This window comes from Asterias rubens, chromosome 9 (genome assembly GCF_902459465.1).
Source record: "Asterias rubens chromosome 9, eAstRub1.3, whole genome shotgun sequence".
Lineage (NCBI taxonomy): Eukaryota > Metazoa > Echinodermata > Asteroidea > Forcipulatida > Asteriidae > Asterias > Asterias rubens.
In genome coordinates, this window is record NC_047070.1 from 16,258,789 (window position 1) to 16,286,309 (window position 27,521).

Consider the following 27,521-nt stretch of genomic DNA (forward strand, 5'->3'; position numbering starts at 1 on the left):
CGCAGACGCGATTGCGCGTCTGCTTAGTGCACAACTCTATGGCGTTTGCCAACCAGCAGGGTCTGTACGCATGCGTGAATGTGATTAGCATATTTCATGGGAAGGGTCCATTCAGGAGGGTCTGTACGCATGCGTGAATGTGATTAGCATATTTCATGGGAAGGGTCCATTCAGGAGGTTTACAGACTCTGTGTATCACAACAAATATAAAAACTACAGGTTTGTAGGAATATTTTCTGTATCACAATAATGTGATTGCCTTACATCTTTTAAGAAAATTTGAAGGCTCAAGGAGGTTTTGAGAAAATTCTTATATAAAAAAATATTTGAAAAAAAGAAAAGAAAAAAATATTTAAAAAAAATTAAAAAAAGAAAAAAAAAGAAAAAAGAAAAAAAAGGGTCTTATTTATATCTGGGTATCAGGCTGGATTTACCCTTGAACCCCTTTACTAAATGTGTCAAGGGCATCGCTTCATTCTCAAACTTCTTAAATGCAGACCCTTTTTAAGGTAAACCACGGTCATCTTTTCAGACAGGCCAAGAGGAACTTTAATCCGATTTACAGAGTAGTGCTTGTCTTGTCCCATATAATGCTCGGTGTGGTTATAATTTTACAGTTCGATGACAACCTTGGCAATACAAGTTTGTACAAAGAAATGTTATTAACACATTTCTCTCACCTACAAGTAAATGAGGAAGGCTGAGAAGCGTTAACCAGGTATTAAGAGGTACTTTTACATCTTCCGAGGAAGCTTACTGAAGACGATGAAAGAGTTGACTTGACTGCCATATGGCGTTCATTATCAATCCTCAAGAGTTTCTCTTTTTCATTTACACTCACTCGAGTCTACAGTGAATTTATTGCACTTGAAAATTACCTGGGCTCAATTTCATTAGCCTTTTAGAGGTATGGTTGACAAAATAGGAGTGAACTCTTTGGCTTGGGTGTCTACAGACATCTTTATCCAAACCGTCCTAGTATTTAAATGTGTGATCCCTTAAAATGGTTTGTAGAGCTAATAGAGAAATATTGCTTACAACTCTCTGCTTAGCAAAACAAACAAAACAGGACAGCAGGCAAATATGCTGCATTGGTATTTGAGCTGGTAACCTTATTCTGGTAAAGCCTAAATTTGTAGAATTTGAAACTTTGCATGGTGGAAATATGATATGGAAAGGTTTGCGGTAACACCATGTAATCTCTGAATGAGTTGAGGTGGTTCTGTGAGCAGCCTACATAACAATTTGCTGTGATCATGTCTTAGTTATTCCACTTGTTTAATTATCAAAATCATTTTGTTTGTTCTCCTTTTGTGAGGGAAGGGGAATTTCAAAATAAGGGTTATGCAATAAGAGAATAGGCTAAATACACAGGTCTCAAACCAGCAAAGCATGGGAGTACTCACAAATCAATAAACACATTTCATTAAGACTGGTAATGATGTTACATACGTTAAGTTCTGCCATAACAGTAAACAATTGTTTGTTTGGCGGCAAGTACATTTCTGTGCAAAGCAGCTCTATTGCACTCACCAAGCTGGATATAACGTAATTCCCCAACTATTTGGTTACTCAAATCAGAGAAAAAAATGTTTTTAATCAGGAAGTATTGCTGCCTCACATTTCTGGGCCAAATGTTATAATGCTACTGCCTATTGGATTATATGCTTAAGGCGCCCTCTAATGCATCATTCCACAGTAGCATTGACATGAAATTGGGCCCAAGTCAGCAAAACATCATTTTATCAACCTTGAATTGAAGAAATGATCTCACTGCAGCATTAAAGAAGAAAAATCGGCAAGTCTTGCTCACATTTTGAGTGAAAGGGTCTCATGGCTGGCTATCCATATAAGATGTGGGGCAACAGATCTACGGATCATAGTATGTATTTGCTTTTGTTGTCCCTTGCCCATCTTGGGGTATAATGTTGTCAATGTATTTTGTTTTGTACTGTTATGGTGAATAAAATAATAATAATAATAATAAGATTCCGTGAAATGTCAAATTCTCAAATCCATACCATTTTGGAAATGCATGTACCTGAATACTAATGGTACATGGTACATCCATTTTTTTTTAAATAAGTGAACAGGTACCAAAATATCTGCTCATGCCATTTTGATTGTCAAGTGCACGTATAGTAGTTATCAAAAATATGAGAGCAACAGATAATGGAATGGAAAAGTTTGTTTTCAACCTTTCAACTACCCCATGAACACAAGGAGACACAAACTCGTAAATTTTTCGAAAAGTACAGCAGCTTGTTAGTGGAAACCACTTTAATTGTGTTTTTTTTTTCTTTTCTTTTTTCTCAAAAGCTTGTCTTCTAAAAGATTATTACAACCAAATTGTACCGGTAAACTCTTCAACAGTAGCACCTACACTGACAGTGAATATCAGAGGTATAGATTACTGGCACTTCATGAACTAAAGGGGACACAACACTTTTACTTTAGAAGCTACAACCTTTAAATAAATATTTGTGGTGTTTTGTTCTGAAAAGCTCATAAAGTTATCTTCTAAAAGAATATTAAACCCTTAATCCCTTCATCAGTAGCACATACACTGACAGTGAATATCGGAGGTGTAAATTACTTTGAATTGAAAAAAACAGCCACCAATGCATCACCATATCACGTCCGTGTAAAACACACCTGCTTAATTATTCAGGGATATTATGGTTATGTGCTGTAGTCAACTCAATATGTATTAAGTCACCTCCTTCACGCTTAAATATAAACATCAATACCAATGCATTAAGACATGGGGTATTGATGTATAATGCGCAACATCACTTTCAGTGGCTCTACTCAGATATAACCTGTCAAACTGTGCAGTCAACACAATTAAAATCTGACAATCAATTATTCCTGAGGTAGGTAATCAATGTCTGGAGGAAACCAAAACCTAAAACCGTTTTAGTAGATGGATACTTTGTATTATGCTGGGAGGAGAAAAAAATGTAATGTCCAGTGATTTTTTTTGTTTTATTTGTGGTGGCATGAGAAATGTTGCCAAGATTTTACAACCTGGGGCACTTTTTTTTTAACGAATGTTCACCTAAACTTGCTGTCAAATTTGTCATGTATGATCGAAACAGAATTTGTTTTTAATTAGTAATTCAAACTATTTACATAAATATATGGGTATGAATATCAGAGTCTGAAGCAAGTTTTAGTAACGCACATAGCTGCACATACATTTGCAAATTGGGGGTCTCCCCTAGGACTTTCTAAACTGTGGGGCATTCTGGACCCAATTTTTTAAAATAATTTGTTGAAGCACGCTGAATTGAAACAAGGTCTCAGGTAGTCAGGACGTTTGTACTTTAAAAGCCCCACTGTGAAATCTGGAGCATTATATTTACAGGTTTTTTGTTGTTTTTTGTGTTTTCGGAAATTAGATTTCATCAACTGTTTGCGTAGTGGCAGAAATTTACATGTATCAGCTTAAAATTTGCCCTTATCAGCCTGATGCGCTTGCTTGTGTATGCATGGGGATAACCCTGCAAATACACAAGGACATATGAGCAGCACATGTATGCATTCAAGCTTGTTTACAAATGAGTAAAATGGCAAGTACAGGTGTGAGAATAAGATCAAGCCTATATAAGTGTTAATACGAGTTGCCAGCACTTACAAATTTGAGTGCATCTCAAAAAGCCCTTTCCACTACAGCACAATATCCTGTGATATAAAATTTGAGCTAATTTGCTCAGAACTTTTGTCATCGACAGAGGAGCTTCATGAACTTTGGTCATAATACTGCCCTAAATGCACAGACATCAAATCCAAGGCCTGTGGACTTGATTAATCATCCCTAACCCAGTAAAACCAACAGAGCTAAAGGCAGGTACGACAGATGTAAAGATTAATATCCATGACAAAGTTACCAGCACAAATGTAAAATCGGTAGAAGGGATGGACAAATTCATCAGTCTGAAAGCAGACACATAATCTCTACCCCTCAATCCAGACACCTTTATCCTCCTCGGTCATTTCAACATGAAAAAAAAACTGGGCTAAGCCAAGTCACTCAACAGTTACCATCATACATGTATGTACAGTACTTCAATCAGGGTTGTACTGATGATCAAGATTATTCCTTCTCTGAAGATTTTTTATTATCAGAAGAAAAGATTCTTGGGCTAAAATATGAACAAATATCTGAATTATGATTTTGTGTTCCTTTTTTTTTCTTTTTTCTCTTTAATCTTTACCAAAAACATCGGTCATCACGATGATCTTAATTTTGTGCTCTGCTTCATCAGTTCTCCAGTTTGAAACAAAGTTCAGAGTTCTTCTGATCTAAAGACAAACAAATCATGAGTTTACAACATCTTGTCAGAACTTCCCTTTCACAATTCCCTCTGGTAGATTCATCCCTTTGATTTAATATTTATGAATGTCATGTCATACTTCCTGGGGGTGATTTATGCAACACTTTACCCTTATGTTAATGTCATCAAGATTTCTGGACCAGTCTGCCCTGGAGCAGCTTCACAGGGACTTCCATCTGTTTTCAAACACCACCTTTTAGGCATGAATTTACAGACAAACTAGCTTGTTTAGCTGATCCAGAATTTGTGAACTGAACTAACTGATTAAAAACATTGATTTGTAATTGATTTAGCTGATGCAAAATAGTGATTTGTGAGTATAAGCTGATTAACAACTATGATTTGTGAATCACAAAGCATAGGTTTGAATCAGCTAAGTTTTTGTGTGAATTAACCGATTTAGACCAGTGATTTGTAATTTAGATGATAGTGATTTGATTTGATTTTAGGTGATTCAGCACAGTGACTTGTGACTGATTATAGCTGATTCTTATAGCTAGTGAGTTGATCTAACTGATTCAGAACAGTACTTTGTGGTTCAGTTTCTACTGTTTGGTTGGTGAATAATTTTACTTTGTCTCTAAAGGTGTAGTTTGTTAATCTTTACACGTCACTAAACAAACATGACAGACATGGCGGTGTGTGCTTATTTAAATACCTAATGGCTGCAACGGCTCAACGGTCCTCATAATGTAAATATTCATTTATTTTAACAGTACTTAACACACACTCTCTCTTTACTCTCACTGAATCTTTATTTATTTGAACAGACAGCACAGCACTGTCGCATCACCGCCCTATATACCCTGGGATTTGCTACTGAACTCTGATTCCCTATATGATGCGTACAACACAAACAAGGAGCTGATAGGAAATAAGTAAAGAAAACAACGTACAATAACTTATTTGTGTAAATATGTTTTGTCTTTATCCCTGATGCAAACCTATGGTACGCGCTGCTCACACATAGGATTCTAACTGCCTCTAGCAACCGGGCTAGCTCTGTGTCCTAATGGTAACACATCTGCTCGATAGCAATGTAAAAAGCTTGGGCTCGTCGAATCCTACCGGTGTGGTTTGCTTGTGGATTTTTAGTTTACAGTGCTTCATACACATCGGTGTATGGGTAAAAACAAATCATAAAGTTCTGGCTCCCACCCTGCTATATAAAAGTGGCCTTAATTAAGTTGACAAGCAATAATCAACCATGGAAGTCTTTCTTTGTGTTAATTTTTTTCTTCCCATCTAATCATCCTTATGCCGAGGATCACTAGTTTGAAACAAACACTCTTGCTCTTTTTTTAGCCTTTGAGAAAGACTCTGCTGGGGTTGAATCTTCATGCCATTAACAATTTTTTGCCTGTAACAAACCTGAACAAATGAAGAACAGAGTCGAGGACAGTGCTGGGGATGCTTATTAATGCCATGACAGTAAACCAACATAATGTAATTGATACTAATGACCACCTGAGGCTTCATCATTCCCAGGAAAATAGTATGAGATGTACTAGAGATGTTAAAGGCACAGGATACTATTGGTAATGAAATTTTACTGAAATTTTGTTAGCATAACAACATATTTGGTAACGAGCAATGGAGAGCTAATGATAGTATAAAACTTTGTGAGAAATGGCTCCCTCTGAAGTAACAGCTCTTTCAAAAAAGAAGTAATTTTCCACTAAAATATTTTAATTTGATTCTGAGACCTCAGCATTAGATTTCGAGGTATCAAAATCAGGCATCTGAAAGCACACAACTTCATGCGACAAGAGTGTTTTTTCTTCCATTATTATCTTGCAATTTCAATAAATAATTAATATACAAAAATGCAGTTCACCTGAAGTCTTGCCAAAAGATAATGACAACTTGGTGAGATTCAAGCCCAAAATCCTGCTAGGGATTTATCAAAAAGGATGATACAATCCACTTGAAATCCCATTTTGCATTTGCAGGTGTCTGAATTCAAGGCATACAACTCCGTTTGGCAAGACATTCCCATGCCTCATTAAACATAGTTTCTCTCTTTCACTTGAACCTTTTTTTTCCAAATTGAATTGAGTGGACACATAATGTTCTTTAAAATCTATTTCCAAATTAATCCATCCCCATTGTTTCAAATTATGTGAGGGCCTTTTCACATTTTGTTGTCATGACGGTCACTTTCTTTTCAGTCATCGTTCATTTATTTTTATGTCGGTTGTTTTGCAAAGCAAGCAAGCACAGTGAGCGCCCAATACCGGTGCTTCCAAAAAATTTGATTACTAATAATTATTATCTTTGAATAATTTTACTGCTGTTTCATACACTGTGGGGTGAGGACAGTTATGACAACATTTATTAATTTACTACAGCTATCGATTGCCTTAATACATTGATTGACTGTGATTAGGAAACAGTGGCCTATTTCGACCCCAGCAGAGTCTTAAGGGTCTTGGCGGAGATATTTAGTATTACATTGAACATAAAAGGGACACAGTTTCCATAATTAGGGAGACTTCAAAAATGGGGGGGGGGATGTCTACAGAATAAAGGAGAGTTGGCAGATCTTCTCATATTATAAACTATGCAATTAGGCAGAGTGGATTTTAGTGAATGGCTTGAAAGTTGCACTTATACACTGTTCCGCTGGAAATTTTCCGCTGAGCCATTTCAAAATTAAGGGTAACTTTTAATTTAAATGCGCAGACAAATTAAAAGCCAATTCCACAAGCATGACCCATGCCATAACATGCATGCCTCGTTAGCAGACTGTGACCGGGTGAATTTGGAATCAACCCGCTCTCCTTCAATCGGAAACAAGCTGAAGCCATTCAGCAGTGAAGACACAATTTCAGTGGAATTTAGTTTGAGTATCATTTCCAATGGAGCATCGGCAAGGGAGTTCCTGCTAATACTTAGGGATTTATGAAATGTCAGTCGCCACTCTAAAGAGGGTGGAACTAATTATGTCTCTGTACATTTTGTATCGAATGCCACAGTGACCAATTTCCTAGAGCTGCTTAACCCTCAGTAGACCATTCATTTCTGTATCATAATCTTTCAATCGTGGCCACTATTGTTGATTTTTTTTTATGTTGCATTTTTTTCAGCATAAACCCCCCCCCCCCCTCCCCCCAAAAAAACTTATATGAGGCAGAACCTCTGTTTCACTTTTACAAGTATAGTATGTTAACATGGAAAATGTTAAATAATTTCAATTCTGGCTGAGACTTTCACTATGACCTCTTGTTGTAAATGGAACTAATAAGTCAAATCTTGCAGCCAATTGCAGCCGCTATTTTTTTACGAGCTGCTTGTGGCCACTATGGCATCTAAAGGGTTTTAAAGCATAGCTACACCCATCAAACTCATGCTTACAAAAATAAGGTTAAATGTCCTTTAGCCTACAAGTTTTATGTCCTTACAGGATTCATGAAAATGGGCCCAGATGTGAGGGAACAAGTACGTGTAGCAGACCACAAAAAAGCAACAATAGCACACTGCTCTTGGTAAACATCAGAGAGCTAATTTACACACTGATCACAAGCCTATTTCACACACTGCATCTTGATCTTCCCACTAGTAGAAGTCAGATCTCAATCTTCTTGACTGAATTCAACATGCATGAGCAACTTTAGAAATAATGCATATAGGGTCTCATCTCTGCAACTGATAGTTCACAGATTTATTGTGTTCTCAACTTCTTACAAGTCTTTCCACACAACTAAAACCAAAATTCCTTGCAATTTACTTTATCATCACCTTCGCTTGACTGCTTTTATAGCAAACTTTCACATCGACCAGTGATAAAGAGTACATAGCCATTAACACAGGAATATCAAATAATCATTCTTAAATCTTCATTTTCATCACAAGTACCAGTGAGCGGATGACCTCAACACTAGAACAAAAGCGTAGGTATTTTACCTGATTAATAACTATTCAAACACAAACAGGAGCAATACCACTCTTCCCAAAAAGGGCCCCCTTCAATAATTGTACATGGAATAATAATAATCCTCTGTTCATTTTAGGCATGACATACATGATGCACTTTACTGGCTCCCAGGTTAAGCCATGCACATAGAACATTATGCCTTCAATTTCCTGCAGACTTCCATTCCAGTTAAGTAGAGTGACATCTCAACTGGATGTTGATGTTCTGAAGAATCACATGATCTAGAGTTAACACTTATGATGAACAAATGTCTGTAAGTTCTCAGCCATGCATGATTCCTTTTTGAAAGGGTATGGGCACCAAGGCATCCTCTCCTTGGTAAAGGGCACCCTACGAGGAAATTGTGAATTTCTACTGCAGGATTTCAATGGCACAAAGGCAATGACTAGGGGGCATGGAGGCAACCCAATCGAGAGTGAAGCATCAGGCATGAAGTCTAGACGTGGATTGTCTTTTGAAATGTTTCTTAAGACTAAGAGCCTTCTTTACACAAAACTTATTTTGAACATCTCTGTTTTTTTATTTTTACCCCTTACACGCAAACAGTTGCTCTTTGCTACTAGTCCAGGTTTTTACCTCCGCTTATATTCTGCTGTAATGCACTCGTTATGCATCCAATGTTGGATATCATATCCAATACTTGTATTACAAAAATAGTTACCTCTTGCAAAAATAAATTAATGAATTGACTAAAGCAGGATTGAACAAGTCACCTCCCAATTAATGTGCCTATTCTACCTTCGTTGGAATCACTAATAGGGTTTATTCCCTTGGTTTGGTCTGGTAGTTTCCTGAGAAATGTAACCATTTATCAAATTTTTAAATGAAATGCAAGCATACACAGACAGCACGATTATGATTTATGAAAGTTTTATGTTATGATTCATCCATAGCGAAGTTCTTAAAAGAGAAACGACTCACGCTCGTGTGCACATACCACACAGAACTCCATATATGTATGTACCTAAATGTTACCATAGCAACTGTAATTGTTGAATTATTGGCGCTCTGCTTGGATGCACACCCCCATCAAAGACTAGGTAGGCAAGGATGATGAGCTAATAAAAGACCAAGCAATGGGTTTGTATAATGATTGATACACATGTAACTGCTAAAAAATGTATGTCTTTTTCAAGTGCTCGTTCATAAGTACATAAAAAAAACATTTTAAAAAATCTACTCTCGTTTGTTTCGTCATTTGCCTCCCAAATCCATCTGTCCTATACCTGGTGTTGTTGATCTACAAATTCATACATTTTAAATATATCACAGTATCCAGCTACAAGTATAATGCGTGCTTAAATTGATGTAAATTTAGCAACTAGAATGGCACGGACGTCACTGTGGCAGTTACAAATGACTTACATGTACTCTCACAGTGACAATCAGTTTTTTTTTAGGGGGTGTGTGTTTTGTGTTTGCGTCTTCTTATAAACCAAATAAAGACAGTACATGTCGATAAAAAAGTTCACTTTCTATGGTCTGAGTATAAACTACAAATGACTCCAAACAAGTTCAAGTGGTTCAAAGCACATGGCACCACCTTACAAATATGAACATAAATACCTGACATTGTGTGTATTTAATTCTAAGTATTGAGATGGCAAAAACAAGTGCATCAGGAAAGTGAACAAAAGAAATGCCAGCAAAATATCTTAACAGTGCAACATGTGTCAATGATGGCAACCCTTTTCAATTGATTAAACAAAATAGCAAGAATGAAGATTGATCTAGAATAATTAAATTTGTTTACCTTTTTTGATTGCGCGTCCTGCTATGCGTGCTTTAGCTTTGGAGATTATACTGGAAGTGAAGGAAAATGTTGGCTTTAAGGATCTTGGTGAGGGCGTGCCTCCTGTTGGGGTCTGAGAACTGAGCCTCTTCAGATTAAACCCATCCCCATCTGGTCGTTGGGTTGTATCTCCTTCAAAAACGCAATTGCTTACATTGGATAAAGCAGGGCTCGGTGGCACACCACTACTTGGGTCCAGACTCCAGCTATCCACATTCAAGCTTTGCATGCCGAGGTGGAAAGCAGAAGGGGAAGCAGCTGGTGGTTGGTTTGGTGTGGTAGCATTCGTGGAGCATAGAGAATCCATTCCTGATGGGGTGGGTGTGGTGGTAGAGTGGGCGTTCTCATCACAGCCGTCAAACTCCCAAATGTCCTCCCCGATGCTTCCTCCTTCCGGTCCAAAGATCGAGATGCTCTGGGCAAATCCTACAGGTCGAACTGCCATGTGTTCATCTTGAGAGAGCGGGGATAGATTTGAGGAGGTAGAAGCAGAAAGTGTGCTGGTTGCATCCAGCTGATCTAAGCCCCTGAGGTGAACTCTAGGGGACGGTGACCGGGACAGGGATGAGTTGGTACCCAAATTTTGAAATGCACGATTTGAAGAATGATCTGTATATGGTTGGTATCTATCATCCATCAGGACGGTGGATACATTATTAGGAGCATCCAGGGAGTCGATTCTCACCATAGGAGGAATGCTTTTCACAGTACAAACCCCCTGAGACACTCTCTTTTTCTGTGTGGTTTGTTTGCTATAAAGAGGAGCTCCATTTTCCTTTCCGATGGTCATAGCAGCGGTGGAGTCGATGCCATCTACCGGGGAGTTGTTATTTGAGGTGCCGGGGTTTGAGTCAACTCCTTGAGTAATGCAGTAGTAGTTAGAGCCAGAAGCCTTCTCTTCTGTGCAACCACCTTTACCTGACTCTCTGTAGTCAGAAATCTTCTGTAATTCCTTCAATCTCTCCTCCAGCCACATAAGATGCTGCTGTACAGCCAAAATCTGCCCCTCTGTGCTCGCTGTGGGTGGAACAGAACGACCAGATCTGGTGTCCGAGTTCCCAACAGAGTTTTGACCATTGGTTCTTCTTTCAGTGAGCACTGGGGGTCGGATCGCCTCAGATGACATCCAGGTTGAAGATTCAATGCATGGCTCAGACCGTGCCAGTGTGCGTACAGGCCTGCCTGGTATCTTGCGGCGCTGGGTGGTCTTTGGTAGAGTTGACATCCGCATTAATACGGGTACATCCATATCAAGCACACTCTGTACTGGACAGGTGTGAGCCATCAGGGATGACGGAAAAATCGGTGGCTCTAAATCAATCAATCCAACTCATCATCTAATGGCCTCAATATGATACACCAATAACAATCTAAAGAAAAGTCAGCCACACTGTAATCTACAACATATGTAACTCAATCCAATCTCACTGTTCATGCTCGCAGAATGTACAGAGCGGTGGTGAAAATCAATGTAGCATCATAACTTAGTAAATTTAAACCGAGCCTTTGGAAGATACACATGCAGTCTCTATGAACTACTAGTGATTAGTTTATGGGTTGTCCCCACGTACCTGTTCAGTGTAGGATGCTGATAATTGTTATTGTCGAAGCTACGGTAAATCCAAGGATAGCAACGGCTGAATGATCAAGTTATCGGACAATGACCCAATGTGGGCTTTCATAAAGTAATTGATGTAGGTCCTTTCTTAACAGGGGGCATGAATTACACTGTACATCCATTAAAAAATCAACGTCGATGACGGCTGAACAGATACTTCACTTGTGACCAAGGTCCACATCCTGGCTATTTATTTAACTGTTCTCAGATCATCGTCTCTCAACAGTCACTCCTCCTCCGTTAAATCCCACTTCGTTACCAGGAGTCCACTTGATCGCTGCGCCTTTTGTAAAATATATAACACGTACCAATGTAAGACAAAGATAATAATACGTCAATAACAAGTATAAGACTATATAGAGTGTACGATAAATTCACAGGACCAAGGAGAAACTTGACAACTTTGAAGTGTCCATGCATGCAAATGGAGGATCGTTATCCAGCACTGGGATGTTTTCATAAGGCAGGTGGTTTGGGATCACTTTTAGACCGCACTGTTCAATGCATACACACACACACACAGAGAAAAGAGGGGAAAAAAGACAAGACGAGATGCAGAATGCAACATTCCATTTGGGATTAGACAGTAATAAATACATAATGAATCTCGTGCTACATTAACTAATGTACATCTTCGGTACAGCTTCGGTAATCCATATCCTTGGGTGCCACCCTATTGTATTAGTCTCGTTAGTCTGTCTAGGTTGTATTGAAACAGGCAAAAAACAATTAAAAAAGAAAACAAGAATCGTCTGAACGATTCATCAGGGACTGATTTCAAGAGATATCGCATAAAGTAATAATTTACATTTTCATATCAAGAGCAAAAAAGTTACAGGGTTTTATTTACATGATATTCTGGCTGGCGACATTTTTATGGTTGAGCAAAATTACACTGCAAATTTGTGAGCTCTAGTAGCTCTATGGAAATTGGGCCAAGTTGATGAAACTGTCCAGTAAATGTACATTTTTCACAACCATTTAAACAAAAATGTGAATTTAAGATTAATGGTTGAACAAAGAAAAGATTAATACAGTACAGGGGGACTTGAACCAACAACCTCCAGATTAATGTGCCGGTGCACTACCAAATGAGCTATAACTAGCCCTACATTGGCGTCTTCCTATTTGTCAATATTTAAAAAAAGATGAATTGTTTGAGAGCGATGGTGAGATGTGTAACACTTAGTGAATCAATGTGTATACATTGCTATGCACTGATGTGAAATATACCAAGGAGTCGAAATGACTGTCTGTAAAGTCTCTTAATATTCTGGAATAACAAATCTCTAGGCAGGGAGACCCACTTTCCAAGTGGAACATAATGCGTACTCATTAAGGGGCTAATGCAAAAGTTATCATCAGGGAGGTAGGCCGTCTACATGTAGTTATTGACTACTGCCCCCACATGCCCTACAGTCAGACCATGGGTTGTTAATAGAGAGTAAATTGAGAAGGAAAGATACTAAGAGCAACAGGGAAGTCAGTGATTCAACAATCAAACTACATTATCAACAGTATAGACGCCCCCACTGATTTGTGACTCAAAGTAAGAATGCATGAGGATGACTAGTAAGAAAAAAAACATCACATCTGATTAAAAAATGGCTTTTTGCCCGCATCAGTAGTAGTTATTGATTTTTGTGTCTCCTTCCTGACTATCTTGGTCGTTACCACAAGAAGCCGTCTTTGACTGTAACATGATCGAGGACACCGTGATGAGAGTGCCTACAATGCCTACATACGAGCACATTACATGGCTATATAGGTCACCTGTTTGAATCGCCTATTCAGGAGTCTCCAAATGGATCTCGTCATGATGAGCACATGTACTTTGAAATGTTAAAAGTGCTTATTTGAACACTACTGTCACACTTGTATAGAGGCGGTTTTATAGATGATTGGTTTTTATGATGATTATGGCGGTCAGGGTAACAAGCACTTACGATTTAGCATACACCTGCTTGCTATTCAGTGCCGTTTCATCCATGCAAATATCATGAAGATGTTAAAATGTCAGAACCATTGCTGGTACTTGACATGGGTAGTCACATCCAGTGGAGTACTTGTAGTTTGTCAGAGTATGTTGTTATAACAATCCTCTCGTCGTGTGACCTTTTTTCTTACTGACAGTTTTGTTTACAACAGTTCAATGGATACAGAGTACAACTAAATGTGCATGTTTTAAAACTCTTATAGGAACACTGTGTCTGATTTTTTATGCTTGGTTTTCTTGTTGTGTTTATTTTATTTATTTGCTTCTTTATGTTGTTGTTTAGTGTTTTAAATTCAGAACAAAGCTGTGTGACTTTTGATTTGTTTCCTTTAAAGTCTTTGGCTTTCTCACGGTCATTTGTTATGTGTGCCATTTTATAACAAGATGTGTAAACGTATGATTTTCAGAAATGTTTGTACACATTTATATTTCTTTTAGAAACACCACTTTGCTGTTTTCTACATCTTGTTTTATACATATTTTTTACCATGTCTGAGTCAAGCTGTGCTAATGAGGTTAGGTAAATAACAATGGTAAATTATCTTTGTGTGATATTTTGGTTTGTTGGTGGTCTTTAGCAAAGCATGTCTGTATTTTTCCACCTTTTGGGCAACAACTTAGATAAAACTCCATGGTTTATGTTTCAAATTCTGAAAAGTTTATAGGGTTTTCCCACTTCTCTTTTTCTTAAATAATATTTTTGCTGAGCACTAAGTTATGAACGTTCATGTACACGGCCTGTTTAGCATATATTCTCCATTAATTATTCAACCAATCTAGCGCATTATCATTCACAAGTCATTTCCCGCATGACTGCAGTAAGGATTACCTAAACAGGTGTCTTAGATTGGTTGGATGTACTCTTTGAAAATCATGTATTCTTGTAATTGCTCTTGTAATATTTAACATCCAGTTATTTAACACGCCTGCAGCCGATTTCACGAAACGCTAGGACTAATGCTATCTCAAGTTAGGACAAGTAACTCGTTCTTACTAAGGATTAATCTTAAGGTCTGCATGCTACAGTGCAGGGTTAGGACACGTTCTAAGTCCTAAGTTCAGTCTTAAGTTAGGTATAGTTTGGTGAAATCGACGGCTGAAATGCTATGTTATACCATCAAGGTATATTTGTATGTATTTCCAACTGGGCTTTTCTTGATCACTTCAGCAGGGCCTAATTTCACAGAAATGCTTAAAGGCACTGGACACCTAATAGTAATTGTCAATGACCAGTATTCTCACTTGGTGAATCCAAACAGATGCATCAAATAACAAACCTGTGAACATTTTTACTCAGTTGGTCATCGAAGTTGCAACAATAATTACCTCTTTCTAAAAAAAAACACTTTTTTTTCAGAGAGAACCGTTTTCACATTGTTATATGTACTTTCAACACCCAGCAAATTTATGTGGGTAGCAGCTCTATGAAACTAGGCACCGGTCATACATCGTTAACGATGGGCACTTCAAATAATTAGGCTCAATACTTTAGACCTTAACTGAGTGAATGTATACACTTTGTACTTATCAAATGAAAGTACAACATTGAACACCTTCACGGATGTTACACTCTTCTGAATTACTGGCTTACATGTAACAGTGCAGGGCAGAAGGCCATTTCAGACTTTGTCACCATTCTATAACCCCTCATTTAAAACATGACCAGCAAAAGAGCACAAGAGCCTTGCATCTTTATTAAACCAATTACCGGTACACCCTTCCCTTTCAGCCCTTTTCTAATCTATGAAACATTTTGTATTTTGTATTTTTTTTTTGTATATATTTTTTTTATTTTTTGGGGGGGGGGTTTACATTCAAGTGCTGAATAGTATATTTATTTGTTAGTCAGCAAATCTATGAAACTGAACCCTGAGCAACAACTTAGCTTCTAGTGATCACTGCAAATGATTAACCTGAAATAACACGCACAGCCATAGCCCGAGTGAGAACGGCACCCAAGGTTAAGAAAAAGGAACGCTAATCTCCAAGTTCCATCCTAAATTGATAACAAGAAATCAACCTAAGGCCGATAAGAGCTTCTTCACCAGGTGTCATTGATTTATCACTCAGCCTGCGTCCTTTTGATGTCACAATATTGTGAGGACACAACATTTACTTTGTGGTCACACTAAATCTGGGCGAAATATTAAACAATATCTGACAAGCATATTAAATTTCAAATGTTCAGAAATTTGTATATGCAAATGATAATCCCCAGTGCAACAGTAACACAGTTACAGCTTCAAAAACGCATTTTGTTGAGATAATATACAGCTGAGAAAAACATAATTAGCTGCTGCAAACTGCTTACCAGCCAAAAGGACCTACTGTATAAAGAGGCTGCAGACTCTGCTAAGGTCAAAACGTTTCAGGCCATCAACTATTTATTTTGCAAATAGCTGTAACATATTACAAAATCTTGTCTATTTCAACCATTCCATCCTAACCCATAATATTAATGTATAAACTGCTTCTTACAGTAGACATAACTACAAACCCTACCTAAACTACTAGAAAGCAAAGATGCTGCAATGTTCCTGCTAATGTTCCATAATGTTATTAAGAGCTTTTAGGCAAATTAGCTCAAAATTGATCGAGGGAGGACTCAATAATCCTGTGAATATTTAATTGGGACGACCCTGGCACAGGTTCAATCAACACGTCTTTGTATTGTGGTTCTTTACTGAATAATTAATGGCTACACTTTGTGTATATGGTATTTTTTATAACCCCTGCTGTATTGAAAGAGAGAGAGAAACCTGAAGTTCATGAGCGAGTCCTTCACAATTCAGTGAGAAAATTCAACCCCCCTTTTTAGTGCCTCTCTTCTGTGTTGAGATTTGCTAATGAAGATCGTCCCCTTCGCTTATTTGCATAAATATGTGTCTTTGAAGGTAAGGGGGGTGACCCAGATCTTATAATTATCATTTCTTCATTCCATACATGGGTAACCTTCTAGAGAGAAGGCATGGTTGTTTGGAATGACATTACATTTCTGACCTCAGCAGGATGGGGGACTCTAAAACATTTTGCATACATCCGATGGATATATCAACACAAGGTCACCATTGATCTGCCTGTCAGTACTGAGATGGCATAAATTGTCCCATACAACTAATATGAGAAAATGAATCAAGATCTCCTTTTTCTTTTCTTCTCAGGTGTGGAGTCTTATTGACAAATCCCAGTGGGATCATGTCAATGGATGAAATCCAACCTTTATCGCGCCGTCACGCTTATTCATCATGAGTGATCGCAATTGCAGAATTCTGCGGTAAGCAGAGCCATGAAATTTGGCCCTGGTGAGTGTCTTTGTAGTCATCATCTCACGGCTAGATAAACTCAAATAATTCACCTAACGCATCCTTAAACCCAACTTGACTGACAATCCACAATGCCCTCAAGTTGGGGTTTCTCTAAACTGGAGCAAACAATTGTTTATGTCAAATTCAATCAAAGTATGCATTTGAAAGTCAGATGGGTGAATGTTGCTCAGGGGTCTGTGGACTCTTAAGTGTTCTCCAATATCCAATGCGGAAGTATCGACTTCCCTCCCGCATTATTAATGTTACATGCCCCAAACACTAATCGTATGAAAAAAAAGCGGTTGAGAGGATCGATCGAGGAGAGAAGGGGAATAATGACCTGCATAAATGTGTTATCATTTAAATGAAAAGCAACTGGAATGTTTTTGTTTTTTTCAATTCTGACTTACAATGGTGTATAATGCACTTTTATGAAAACATAGAAACAGGGGAAATGCTGTTTTGAGGGATTGTGCTGGAAAAGGTCAAGTCAACCCTGTCGCTGTTCAAGAGGTTTTCTTCTTCAATCTTCTACTTGCGAAACCAATTTTGAAATATTTTAATCAATAGGCCAACTGAATGTTTAGAAGGAAAACATTGAAAAAGTGCTGCAGGGCTGTGATGTACAACATCACCTTTTTCTAAATGTGATACACATTTTGCATAGAAGGTTGGGGCCATTTGTAATACTGACTACTTATTTGCAGGGGTTGGTAATCTTCATCAGTGACTTGAACTATGAGTAAATGCATTTCAGCTATTCGGAAATTTGTGGTTTGGCAGCGCCAGATAGATGTAAAAAATGTTGCTCGGTTGCCTCTGAGGCATTATCAGCGAACCTAGGAGGCATGGGCAGATAAAGTGTCAGACACTGACTGTGAATGTTGAGTCAAGTTGTCTTCTGTGTTTATCAATATGTCACCACTGGGAACATCACTGTTTGCCCATCCAAATTGCGGGATTATCGGCGCAACTATATATTTATAGTGTATGTGGTTATAAGGATTACATGTACAAGATATGTGTACATTAGTGTTTTGAGAGTGTAAAAAGAAGCCTCCTGTTTACTTACAAGAAGAAATCCAATCTAAGAAAGATGGATTGTTTGATTTCAGATTAAAAAATATTTAATCTGTTGAGAATTATTGCTGTATTTCAAAGGCAAAGAGCATCTAACAAACTTGATTTTTTTAAGTTACAAAATTGACATTAAGACTTTCAAATATTGTCACACAGTATCATACCGTATCATTACTTATCTGAGAGCTTACATGGTAAGTTGGTTCGAATTAATAAGTAAATTAATGTAAAAACTTTCTACCAAAAAGTTATATCCAAATTGCTAGCACTTTTGAGAAAACCAACTTGTTTTAAGTAACAGAGCAACATGCCCTCAAGTCAAGGCATGTATCGCCCTCATCCTTATTTACTAATATGTGTATATGAGCAAAATATGTTTGTGCTACAAGGGTGGCACCCATAAGTTGGACAATGGACACACAGTGCTACGTTAGTCTTCAAAACACAAACAACACAAAAAGACATTTGAATTGAGCATGCTGTATTTAAAAGTTTCAGCAAGCAAGGAGTCAGCATAAAAACACCAAACACTAGAAATAGCCAAACAGACGGAACAAGATGAAAAGGTCAATTTGTAGCACAGAATGACTCTTTAAAGCAGGAAAAGCAGATGAAACCACAGAGGGGTGAACAGACAGATCTGAAAAGAAATTATGTTGACTGGAGAAGGAAGAAATAACATAATACAGTCTAGGAATTGAATTTAGATTGCCCACAGCGCTCTTTGCATATGGGGTAGCTGAGATGATTTAAGTCAAGGATTAAACTGCATAATTGGAATCCACCATGCAATCATTACCTACGATTTTTGACATCAATGCTTTCATATCTAGCATGCCTGGCTGTCTTAATTTTAGTTGATGTATGCCTTTTAGTTGCCAATGTATATTTCTTGCCATTCTTTGTGGTATTTTTTAACAGCTTTGCAAACAGATGAAGCAAAGATTTACCTTACAGAGTGAATTTCAATATAGAACGTTTTTCACTTATGAAAGTTTTCTGGTTCCAGGTGTGAGATTGTATGAAAATTCAAACTTTCAGTTGGAAGAGCCCCGGCACAATGATCTGGTTGGTTCAAATCCCGCTCTAGTAAATTTGTGTTTGTTCTTCATTTTTCACCAATATCATATCAATTAACCCAGTCAGTTTCCCATGTGGTTTATTATTAGAATTGCAAGATAACATAGATTTACAGATTCTATTCATAACTTTAATTATAATTTCTAAAGATTTGGAAACAACAAGCGCCAAACATAAATTTCTGTGTTGGCAAATTACCCTCTTTTGTGAAAATCTGAAGGTGGTTCAGGGAGACCACTAAAAAATCATGCTTAATCTCATGTCTTGGTGGTCAGGCCTGGAATTACAAGCAGGTCATGGAGGCCTTGACCTTCTTTGTTCCTGGTCTTGGCCTTGGTGTCCCTCGAAAGTTCCCCATAGACTTTAAGATTTTACAATGGAAGAGCCCTTTTGCAAAATGAAAATGGCCTTGCCCTTTCAAAAATGAAATTCCAGGCCTGCTTGGTATAGGGTAATTTCCCCTGATGAACGGAAAACATCCTCATTGGCATTGTCAATCTACCTCTGCATGGACGAAGGTCTCTCAAGGTGATGACACAAGGTGATTCCTTTTGATGGAGATGATACATTATAATTTTATTTTGGACGACTAAAATCCGTTCAATTTTTTACAAAATTTTCCCAGCAAAAGATCCATTTAAAAAGTACATTATGTTTTACAGATCTGTTGTGCTTCTTGCACAGTTTTAAAATGGTTCTTTTGTCTTGCTTGAAAAAAAATTAAGTTAAAATTTTTTCTGTAGAGTACAAGTTACTGTATGACAGCCTTCCTGATGGACCTACCGCCAGGATGATTGGTAGAAGTAGCAAATATTATGCAAAAATAAGTCTCATTTCAATATGTACCCACTACTTACATGAGCATGAAACAGTTGTTAAACTTGCTGTCTCTTGTAAATTGTCAGTACCTCTCCTTTAAGAAAACAGCTTGCCTTAGTATTGTTAGAGATTGCCATAATGGAACCTTGAGATGTGCACATAGAATTAAACTGACTATAGACTAATTCGAGAGAATGACTGACATGTACAACATCTAGGCTGAATTGCGTATTATGTCTTCATGGATAAGTCTTGTCTTGTACATAGTTAATTCCTAGTTATTAATTTATTATTTGCTTTTAGATTATATTGGTTTTTTTGTATAATTTAATGCACGTAATTTTTTGTTAAATTTCTATGTACAGTTAAATTCTCACAGTTAAATTGTTTTTTTTTCCAACAAGAGTATGGAATAAACGTTTATTGAATTGAATAAGTATTTCTGTGTTTGGATCTATGCAACCAAGAATCAAGAACAAATGGTTATTTTAGCCAGTTTCAAAAGAAAAAAACAATATTTTGTTTAAATATTTTCATCAACCAAATGGTTACACAACATTGGTAAGATATAACAAAATTAGCATGAACAAATTGCAGATTTGCACATAACTTACATGGTATTTAGATGGTGAAGTAAAAATTTCATTGAAATATTTTTGCCGTATTGCTTTAGAATTTGTGAGAAATAAATAGCACAAGTAGTTGTATCCTCGCAGTAATCATTTTACATTATGTATTTGCCAATATTCTGTCATGACTCCAACGACCATTGGACCTAAACTTGGGGGCTATTTCATAGGTGTGTGTTGGGTGACATACAGTGTGGATACTGGTCTTTGACAATTACCAACGTTGTATACCAATTCACATGCCATCTCCATTTTGCAGTGTCCCCCCTCCACTGCCCCACACAAAAAAACAGTGCCCTATACAGTGCTCTAAAGGAAAAGGAAAAACATGGCCCTGCCCTAGCCCCACTAGAAAGCAATCCACCCTGACCTCATCTAGTTCTTGGTATATCTTTATAGTTGTATTCTTTAAACTGGTCGCTCTTGATTGACAATATTTTAATATTTTTTTATATTGTGGGGGGAAATATGAACCATGCCACTGGTCAACAGATATTTAGGTTCACAACTAATTCCTCCAATAATGTTAAATAATTGTAAGCCTTCCAGCACGAGATGCAATTACATTGTACAAGGATAAATACTTTCAATTAGACTCTTAATTAGAGTTTGTTTCATCTGAGACACGTTTTAATGGCAAAATACGCCCTTCAACTTGATGCGTGGCATTGTAAATGTAGCGTGGCCATTGAACTTTAATAGAGGTTTACTGTATCATAATATTCCACATGAGTACAAGCATTGAGGATGACCTTGTGTGTATCATGCAGTGCAGGGGTCTGACAGTGTCATAATTTAGGATTCATGATTGGATAGTCAGGTGGAGGGGAGAAATCAGCTGTTGTCACTGAAGCTACCAGAGAAGGTATACAGTGTAGTGATGGAAATGTTCTGTAGGTGAAAATGTTCAAGATATATGAGGAGGTGTTGACGTTACAATGAAAAGGATGTGTTTCAATTTGAATGATTTTATGATCGAGGAGTCATAGGACTATTAGCCGATGAAATGGTTATTTTAGCCGACAAAATGGTTATAAAAATAAACAAAGGAAAGGTTGAGAGCACCATTTTACTTGTTAATGTCAAGATTGTCATCATCCATCGGCTGGAATTGACAGCCTGTAATTGTAACATGTAGCCCTATCATGTTTCTTTTAAAGTTCTGTCTTGTGCATATGGTGCGTTATGTCAATGTCAATAGTTGAGTATTGTATACAGTGTCACTGAGAGGAAAATTAATATAATGCAATGCATTAAACTGCAACAATCAATTTACCCTGTTGTAATATTATGTATTGTACTACATCTAACACAACCAGTTGTATTATTGAGGTTCACATTGTATGCAATTGTCTATGTGGACGTATGTATTGGGCCGCCACATTGTGTTTCCCCCGAAAGCTCTTTGACATTCACATGGTCACTGTTGATACAAATTCTCCAGACATTTTACTCAAAATTTGATCTGCCTCTATTACTGGGAAGGACAAAAAAACAACGCATCGTGCCCCGGAAAATGGGAACACCATCCACTAGAGAACTAACATAAACTAAGGAACTTGAAATCCTATCTATACATGTAGCAATAAATTGCACATGTCATACAACTTTAATCAGGTTAGGGCAAGACGTATAATAAAGGAAGATCTCAAGTAGGGGATCAATTACTCTTCTCCAAAGTTCAATTTCACCAACTTGAGGTACTTTTCAGATGGACTCCATTACTCATTTATTGTTAAGTTTGGTGTTTCTGGAACTTCAGAAACTGGGTCGCCCTTGATACCCTTTTGTAGAGGAGTAAACGTTTTTTCTCAAAACATTTGTTTTACTTGAACTTGGGCCTTGCGTGTCTAGAGTTGTGGCATATGTGAGATTTTCTGCAATGTTTTTACTCATACTTATGTTTATATGCATCACAGTCTTTTCACGTCATTCAAAAATAACCGACAGTCACCCAGAAACACCAAGTGAAATGAGAGTTTAAAAAACAATAAAAACAATATGGTAAGGATGAAGCATTTGTTGCAATAGCACAACAAATCCGGTTATTGTGCTGCCTTCAACAACGTCAGACAATGCCCTTCTTTATCCTACAAAAACTGATATTGGAAGTTACTCACAGCTTGAGAAAGTTCCTTAGACTGGAACAAGGAGGATTTTAAGATTTACAAAAGATAACATTGAAATTTTGGTCATATAGACTTTCTTTGACAAATTTTTTTCAAAGAAAACAAATGAGAGAACACTCACTACAGGGAGCAGTATTAAAAGATTAGGAGCATACTGCCTGTCTTTCACTTGAGGGTAAACCAATAATCACTTAAATAGATAATTGTAGAGGTGTGTCCCACATTGCGTTACAGCTTGAGTTTATTCAGCGGATTCAAATCAAATTTGTCTGGGCATCCCGAGTGCCAAATTGTTAAAATTGAATCTGGATTAGGTTAGCAAAAAAAAAACGACTGAAGGGGGGGTATAATTGTTTGTGTTTATCATTTAACAAGACATAAGGAGTTATTTAATCGGTCAAGAGTATTTTTTCCTGTTCCAAAATTTAGGAATGATGGAATACTAAATTTAAATTCAGATGTCATACAAATTTCTTTCTCGTTCTTGTTTCTTGTTTGATATTCAGAGCAGCAGTACAACTTGTCAGTCGAAAGTGTGTGATTTTTTATTCACAGTGAGTACTGTAAGACATGATTGTGAGATGCGAGGAAAGGTTCAATACTACTGGGTCAAACTGAAACCTGATACCAAACTACATGAACAGCTGATGGATGCTTTTTCACGTAAATAAGCCTCCTCCTGAGTGATGTGAAGAATGTTTTCTTTCCAATCACTCCGGTTTTTTTAAATATTTTTGTTCAAGTTTATTTTTGTTCCTCACAGCCTTCTAGTGCAGCCTTCAATCATTTTTCTTTTTTCTTTTTTTAAACAAAGAATCAACATAATTTTGTTCAATCTTTTTATACAACTGATAATTAGAGTACAGCTTTTATAGTGCTCTTGGATCTACCAATTTGATCATTAATATTTGACACACAGAAACTCAGTTTTGAAGGCAAAGTATTCCTTTGCTTTTTTAACTAGCGAACTCATCCTCAGCAGACTACCTTAGAACTACCATCAGGGGAATCGGTTTCATATGTTGGCAAATGAGAACTTGTTGAAAAAGGAGACAATTATTATCTGTTTCATCATGTCTCTGACTAGTCTTTTCTTGAGTTAGGATGGGTTAACTTAGGTCTAGCCTTATAGTTTTTAATATCTCTTAGGACTAGTAACTCTTTGTGAAATCGACCCCGGGTATTCTGTTCTCAATGACTAAAACTAAATTGTGCTTGGTGATGTTGATTTTTTTCTGCTTATGAAATTGGCAACAATCCATGGTTTTACCTGAGCCAGAGCCAAGACAAAAGTAGTTACTTTGCCCCAGCCAGAGCTGAAACACAAGCCATGGCTTTGCCTAATGCCCAGAGCCAAAAACACAAGCCATGGTTTTTTAAAACAACCTGTGTCCCAGCACATGTGTCACAACACATGTGTCAACGTATAGCAATCTTATCATAGTCCAAAACATATGATCCTGAATTACCATATGCTGAGGGATTTTGATGGATATTGGACAGCCCCAACCAGATTGCCTGGAGGTTATCTTGACAGAATTGTTTATCTCTTTATCGAATATGTAGAACAAATCGCTGATTTATTCAACCTGATTCCTGTCCTCTGATAAGATTAGCATTTCACAAATGGATTCCGTTGGTAATCCCGGACATCAGAGTAACAAGATTTACCTTTTCTCAGAGGCAAGCAAACCAGCTGAGTCTTGCCACTTAGCATGCTAAGCACACATGGCCCTGCATGCTGCAGTGGCATACACAAGGTGTTCAGGACACATTCTTTCTTTGAACAGCTCTAATATAAGTTCTGCTTTCCAGAACAGGGGGGTCGGGTATTTACTCAAGATATGGTCCATGTGCATTCAACAGAACGCTTGGGAATACCACCATATCTTCCTCATACATGTATTTATAGATATACATGTGTGTATTTCCAGGTGCGTATGTTTATCACAAGCAATATAAATGAAAAATCCCGCCACCTTGTTTTCTTAGGGTTAGGGTAGACTTTTCAAAATTAAGCTAAATACCTGAAGTGATCTGACCTTTAATCATAGTCCAATAATCCTAGGATCAATATTCCACATAGGATTTGAACTGCCATTAGTCACCACCAGGCTAGATTGGTGGTCTAGTGGTAGGACATCTGCTCTAGCAATACAAAGGTCATTGGTTTGAATCTCATCTGAGTGATTTGCATGTGGATTTTTTTCACAGAACTCTGGGAAGTTCTGAGTAGACAGTGCTTAACACACATTGGTATGTGGGTAAAACCAATTTTTTTGCAATAATCTTGTTTTTTTTTCAATCAATGTAACCAAAATGAGGCTCACAGGGGAAAATAGTCAGGGCCCTTTAAGGTATGGTGAGAGTCGGTATTCTGGATCAACTGTTTTCAAAAAAGAATTTATTTGTTTTAAAGAGTATGTTCTTAACTGTTTTACTTTTGTTTGCTTTGAAAATTTGTTATTTAAAATGAGTGTATACAATATATCTCTGTCTGAAGTTCAGAGTTTTTACTTTCTTTTTCTACTATAATCACACCAGTGTTTTATACTATAAAAAGCTAGCAGCCGTGACAGCCTTTGTAAGGTTTTTGATCCTTACAAATAATATTAAATGTAGTGGACGATAATCTCAATTTCACTTTGAGATTTCACAATCCAATATAGTATCGATTTTGTGTTTCCTCTTTTTTTTCTCTACTTTTTATATGTACTTTATTTATGCTTATATTTTAAATTTGTGTGCGTTATATTTTATGGAACTTTATAATGATGGTAAGGTTAAATGATGGTATTATTTGTTCATATTTTTTTTAATTTAAATTCTTATTTGAGATTGAATAACTTCTTAGATTTCAGTAAATTTTGTACACAAAATCCTTTCATTCTGCTGGGAAATAAAATTGATGCAAATGCTAAACATTTCAATCTTAACTTTTCACAATTTTAAATAAAAGAGATATACAGTTGCCATTGCAATTGCTTTTTATTCATTGTTCAGACAACAATTTAGATGTATTGAACTAAAGCAAGACACATCTTTACAGCAACAACAACAAATATGGTATTTAATAACTCACCGCATTTTTTAAAACTCTTTTTAAAGTTTTGTAATTTCTAATATTTAATTGTAGGCAATTTAAGAAATGTGGCTACTAGGATAGATTTGTTGCTCTGGACTTTGTTTTGAATGATTCATCAGTTGAGTCTGATGTTTTCAGATTTTTTTTTAAATATAATAATAACAATACTGAAGTCTTATATAGCGCGCGCATCTACCAATTTCTTTTATTTATTAAGATACACTGTTTGCATAAATAAATGTTTGCGTATTAACTGTTTGAATAAAGTAATGTAGTGTAATTTAATGTTTTCCTTTTTGACTTTATATTGTTATTGCCGTGCCTGTAACCGGTGGTTTTTCCAACTGTTGGCTCGATTAAATAAAATCATAACAAATATTTTTGCATATTTTTATTGGACTTGTTGAGACATCAACATTATATTTGTTTACAGTATTGACAACGTAAGGCATACAGTTTATCGTGAATACAAAAATGCAGCCAGCCATAATATGAATTGTAAGCAAATGAGCCAAGGCACATTCTTCAACATGCAGGAAAATAATTAAGTCTCATCTACTCTAATAAGGAGATCGTCCGACCAGCCAGTAAAAACAAAAAATGCATTCCAAGCACATGGCAGAGTATGAAAAATTTATCAACATAGATGACACACACATGTGGACAGTGACACAAAAGACACACACAGAGAGAAACGTACCCTGGTTTACAGTAGTCAGGTCATGAGATGGTCGTATGTTAAAATACAATGTTACAATACTGCTGACACCACACGCACCAGCAAGAGAGTCACTAGTGAATCCTAGGCATCATTATGCCGTTTGAGGGTGTCACACTCGCACACTAGTCGAGATGCAGGCATCAAGGAGAGAGAAGGTCGCCCAATAGAGGGCTCCCTTACACTTAGTCTTAAGCTCCTCACCAGTGTCGGTATTGTTGGCTGTGAGCAGAAGTAGAGCAGTAAGGCATCGACTGTCCACCCAAGATGGACTGATGAGTAGTACTGAAAAATGAATTGCTGATGGATCCAAACACAGCATTCCAAATGATGCAGTATGTGTTTGCGGCTCAGATGCCTCAATTCTGGTCTGCTTATCCTAACATTGGGTACGAAATGAAGATCAATGGTGCCCCTTACAGTTAGTCTTAAGCTCCTCACCAGTGCTGATAGTATTGGCTATAGCGTCAGAGCAGCATTGTAAAGCATCGACTGTTCACCCAAGATAAGAGTGCAACTGAAAAATGAATTGCTGATGGATCCTAACACAGCACATAAAATGATGCAGTATATGTTTGCAGCTGACTATAGGCCTATGCCTCAATTCTGGTCTGCATAATCCCAACATTAGGTACTTATGATGAAGAGACTCTGGCCCATCAATTTGGTTTCAATAAACCTTCACAGAAATAAAGTGATATTGCAAATGCGAGGCGGGCAATCTCACAACCGAGAGAGCTGGGAAAACACTGGTTGTATTATGGATGAAATACCCGCCCTCTCTCTAATCATATCCGAACCGTTCATCGCAATCCTGCAATAACCAACAACCTTAAGAAGAGTGCACCACACATGTGACACTGACAGAAGAGGAATTACTGAGAGGACCTCAAATACAAATTTGGATCTCACCTGTCTATTAAATCTTGTTCTATTGATTTGTTCTTGCAAGGTACATGGCTGAGGTTCAGAAAATTACTCTCTTTACATACA

General features: G+C 37.2%; 1 protein-coding gene across 1 annotated transcript in view; it reads right to left on the bottom strand.

The window, feature by feature from the left end:
• Nucleotides 1-26,573, bottom strand: part of LOC117294919 — a 39,267-nt gene extending 12,694 nt beyond the window's left edge. Inside the window, exons 1-2 of the mRNA XM_033777467.1 lie at nt 26,511-26,573; nt 10,031-11,970 (exon numbers count right to left, since the gene is read on the bottom strand). Coding sequence (XP_033633358.1) covers nt 10,031-11,354 — 1,324 coding nt within the window. The 5' untranslated portion in view covers nt 11,355-11,970; nt 26,511-26,573. The remainder of the gene's footprint in view (nt 1-10,030; nt 11,971-26,510) is intronic.
• Nucleotides 26,574-27,521: the final 948 nt, after the last annotated feature.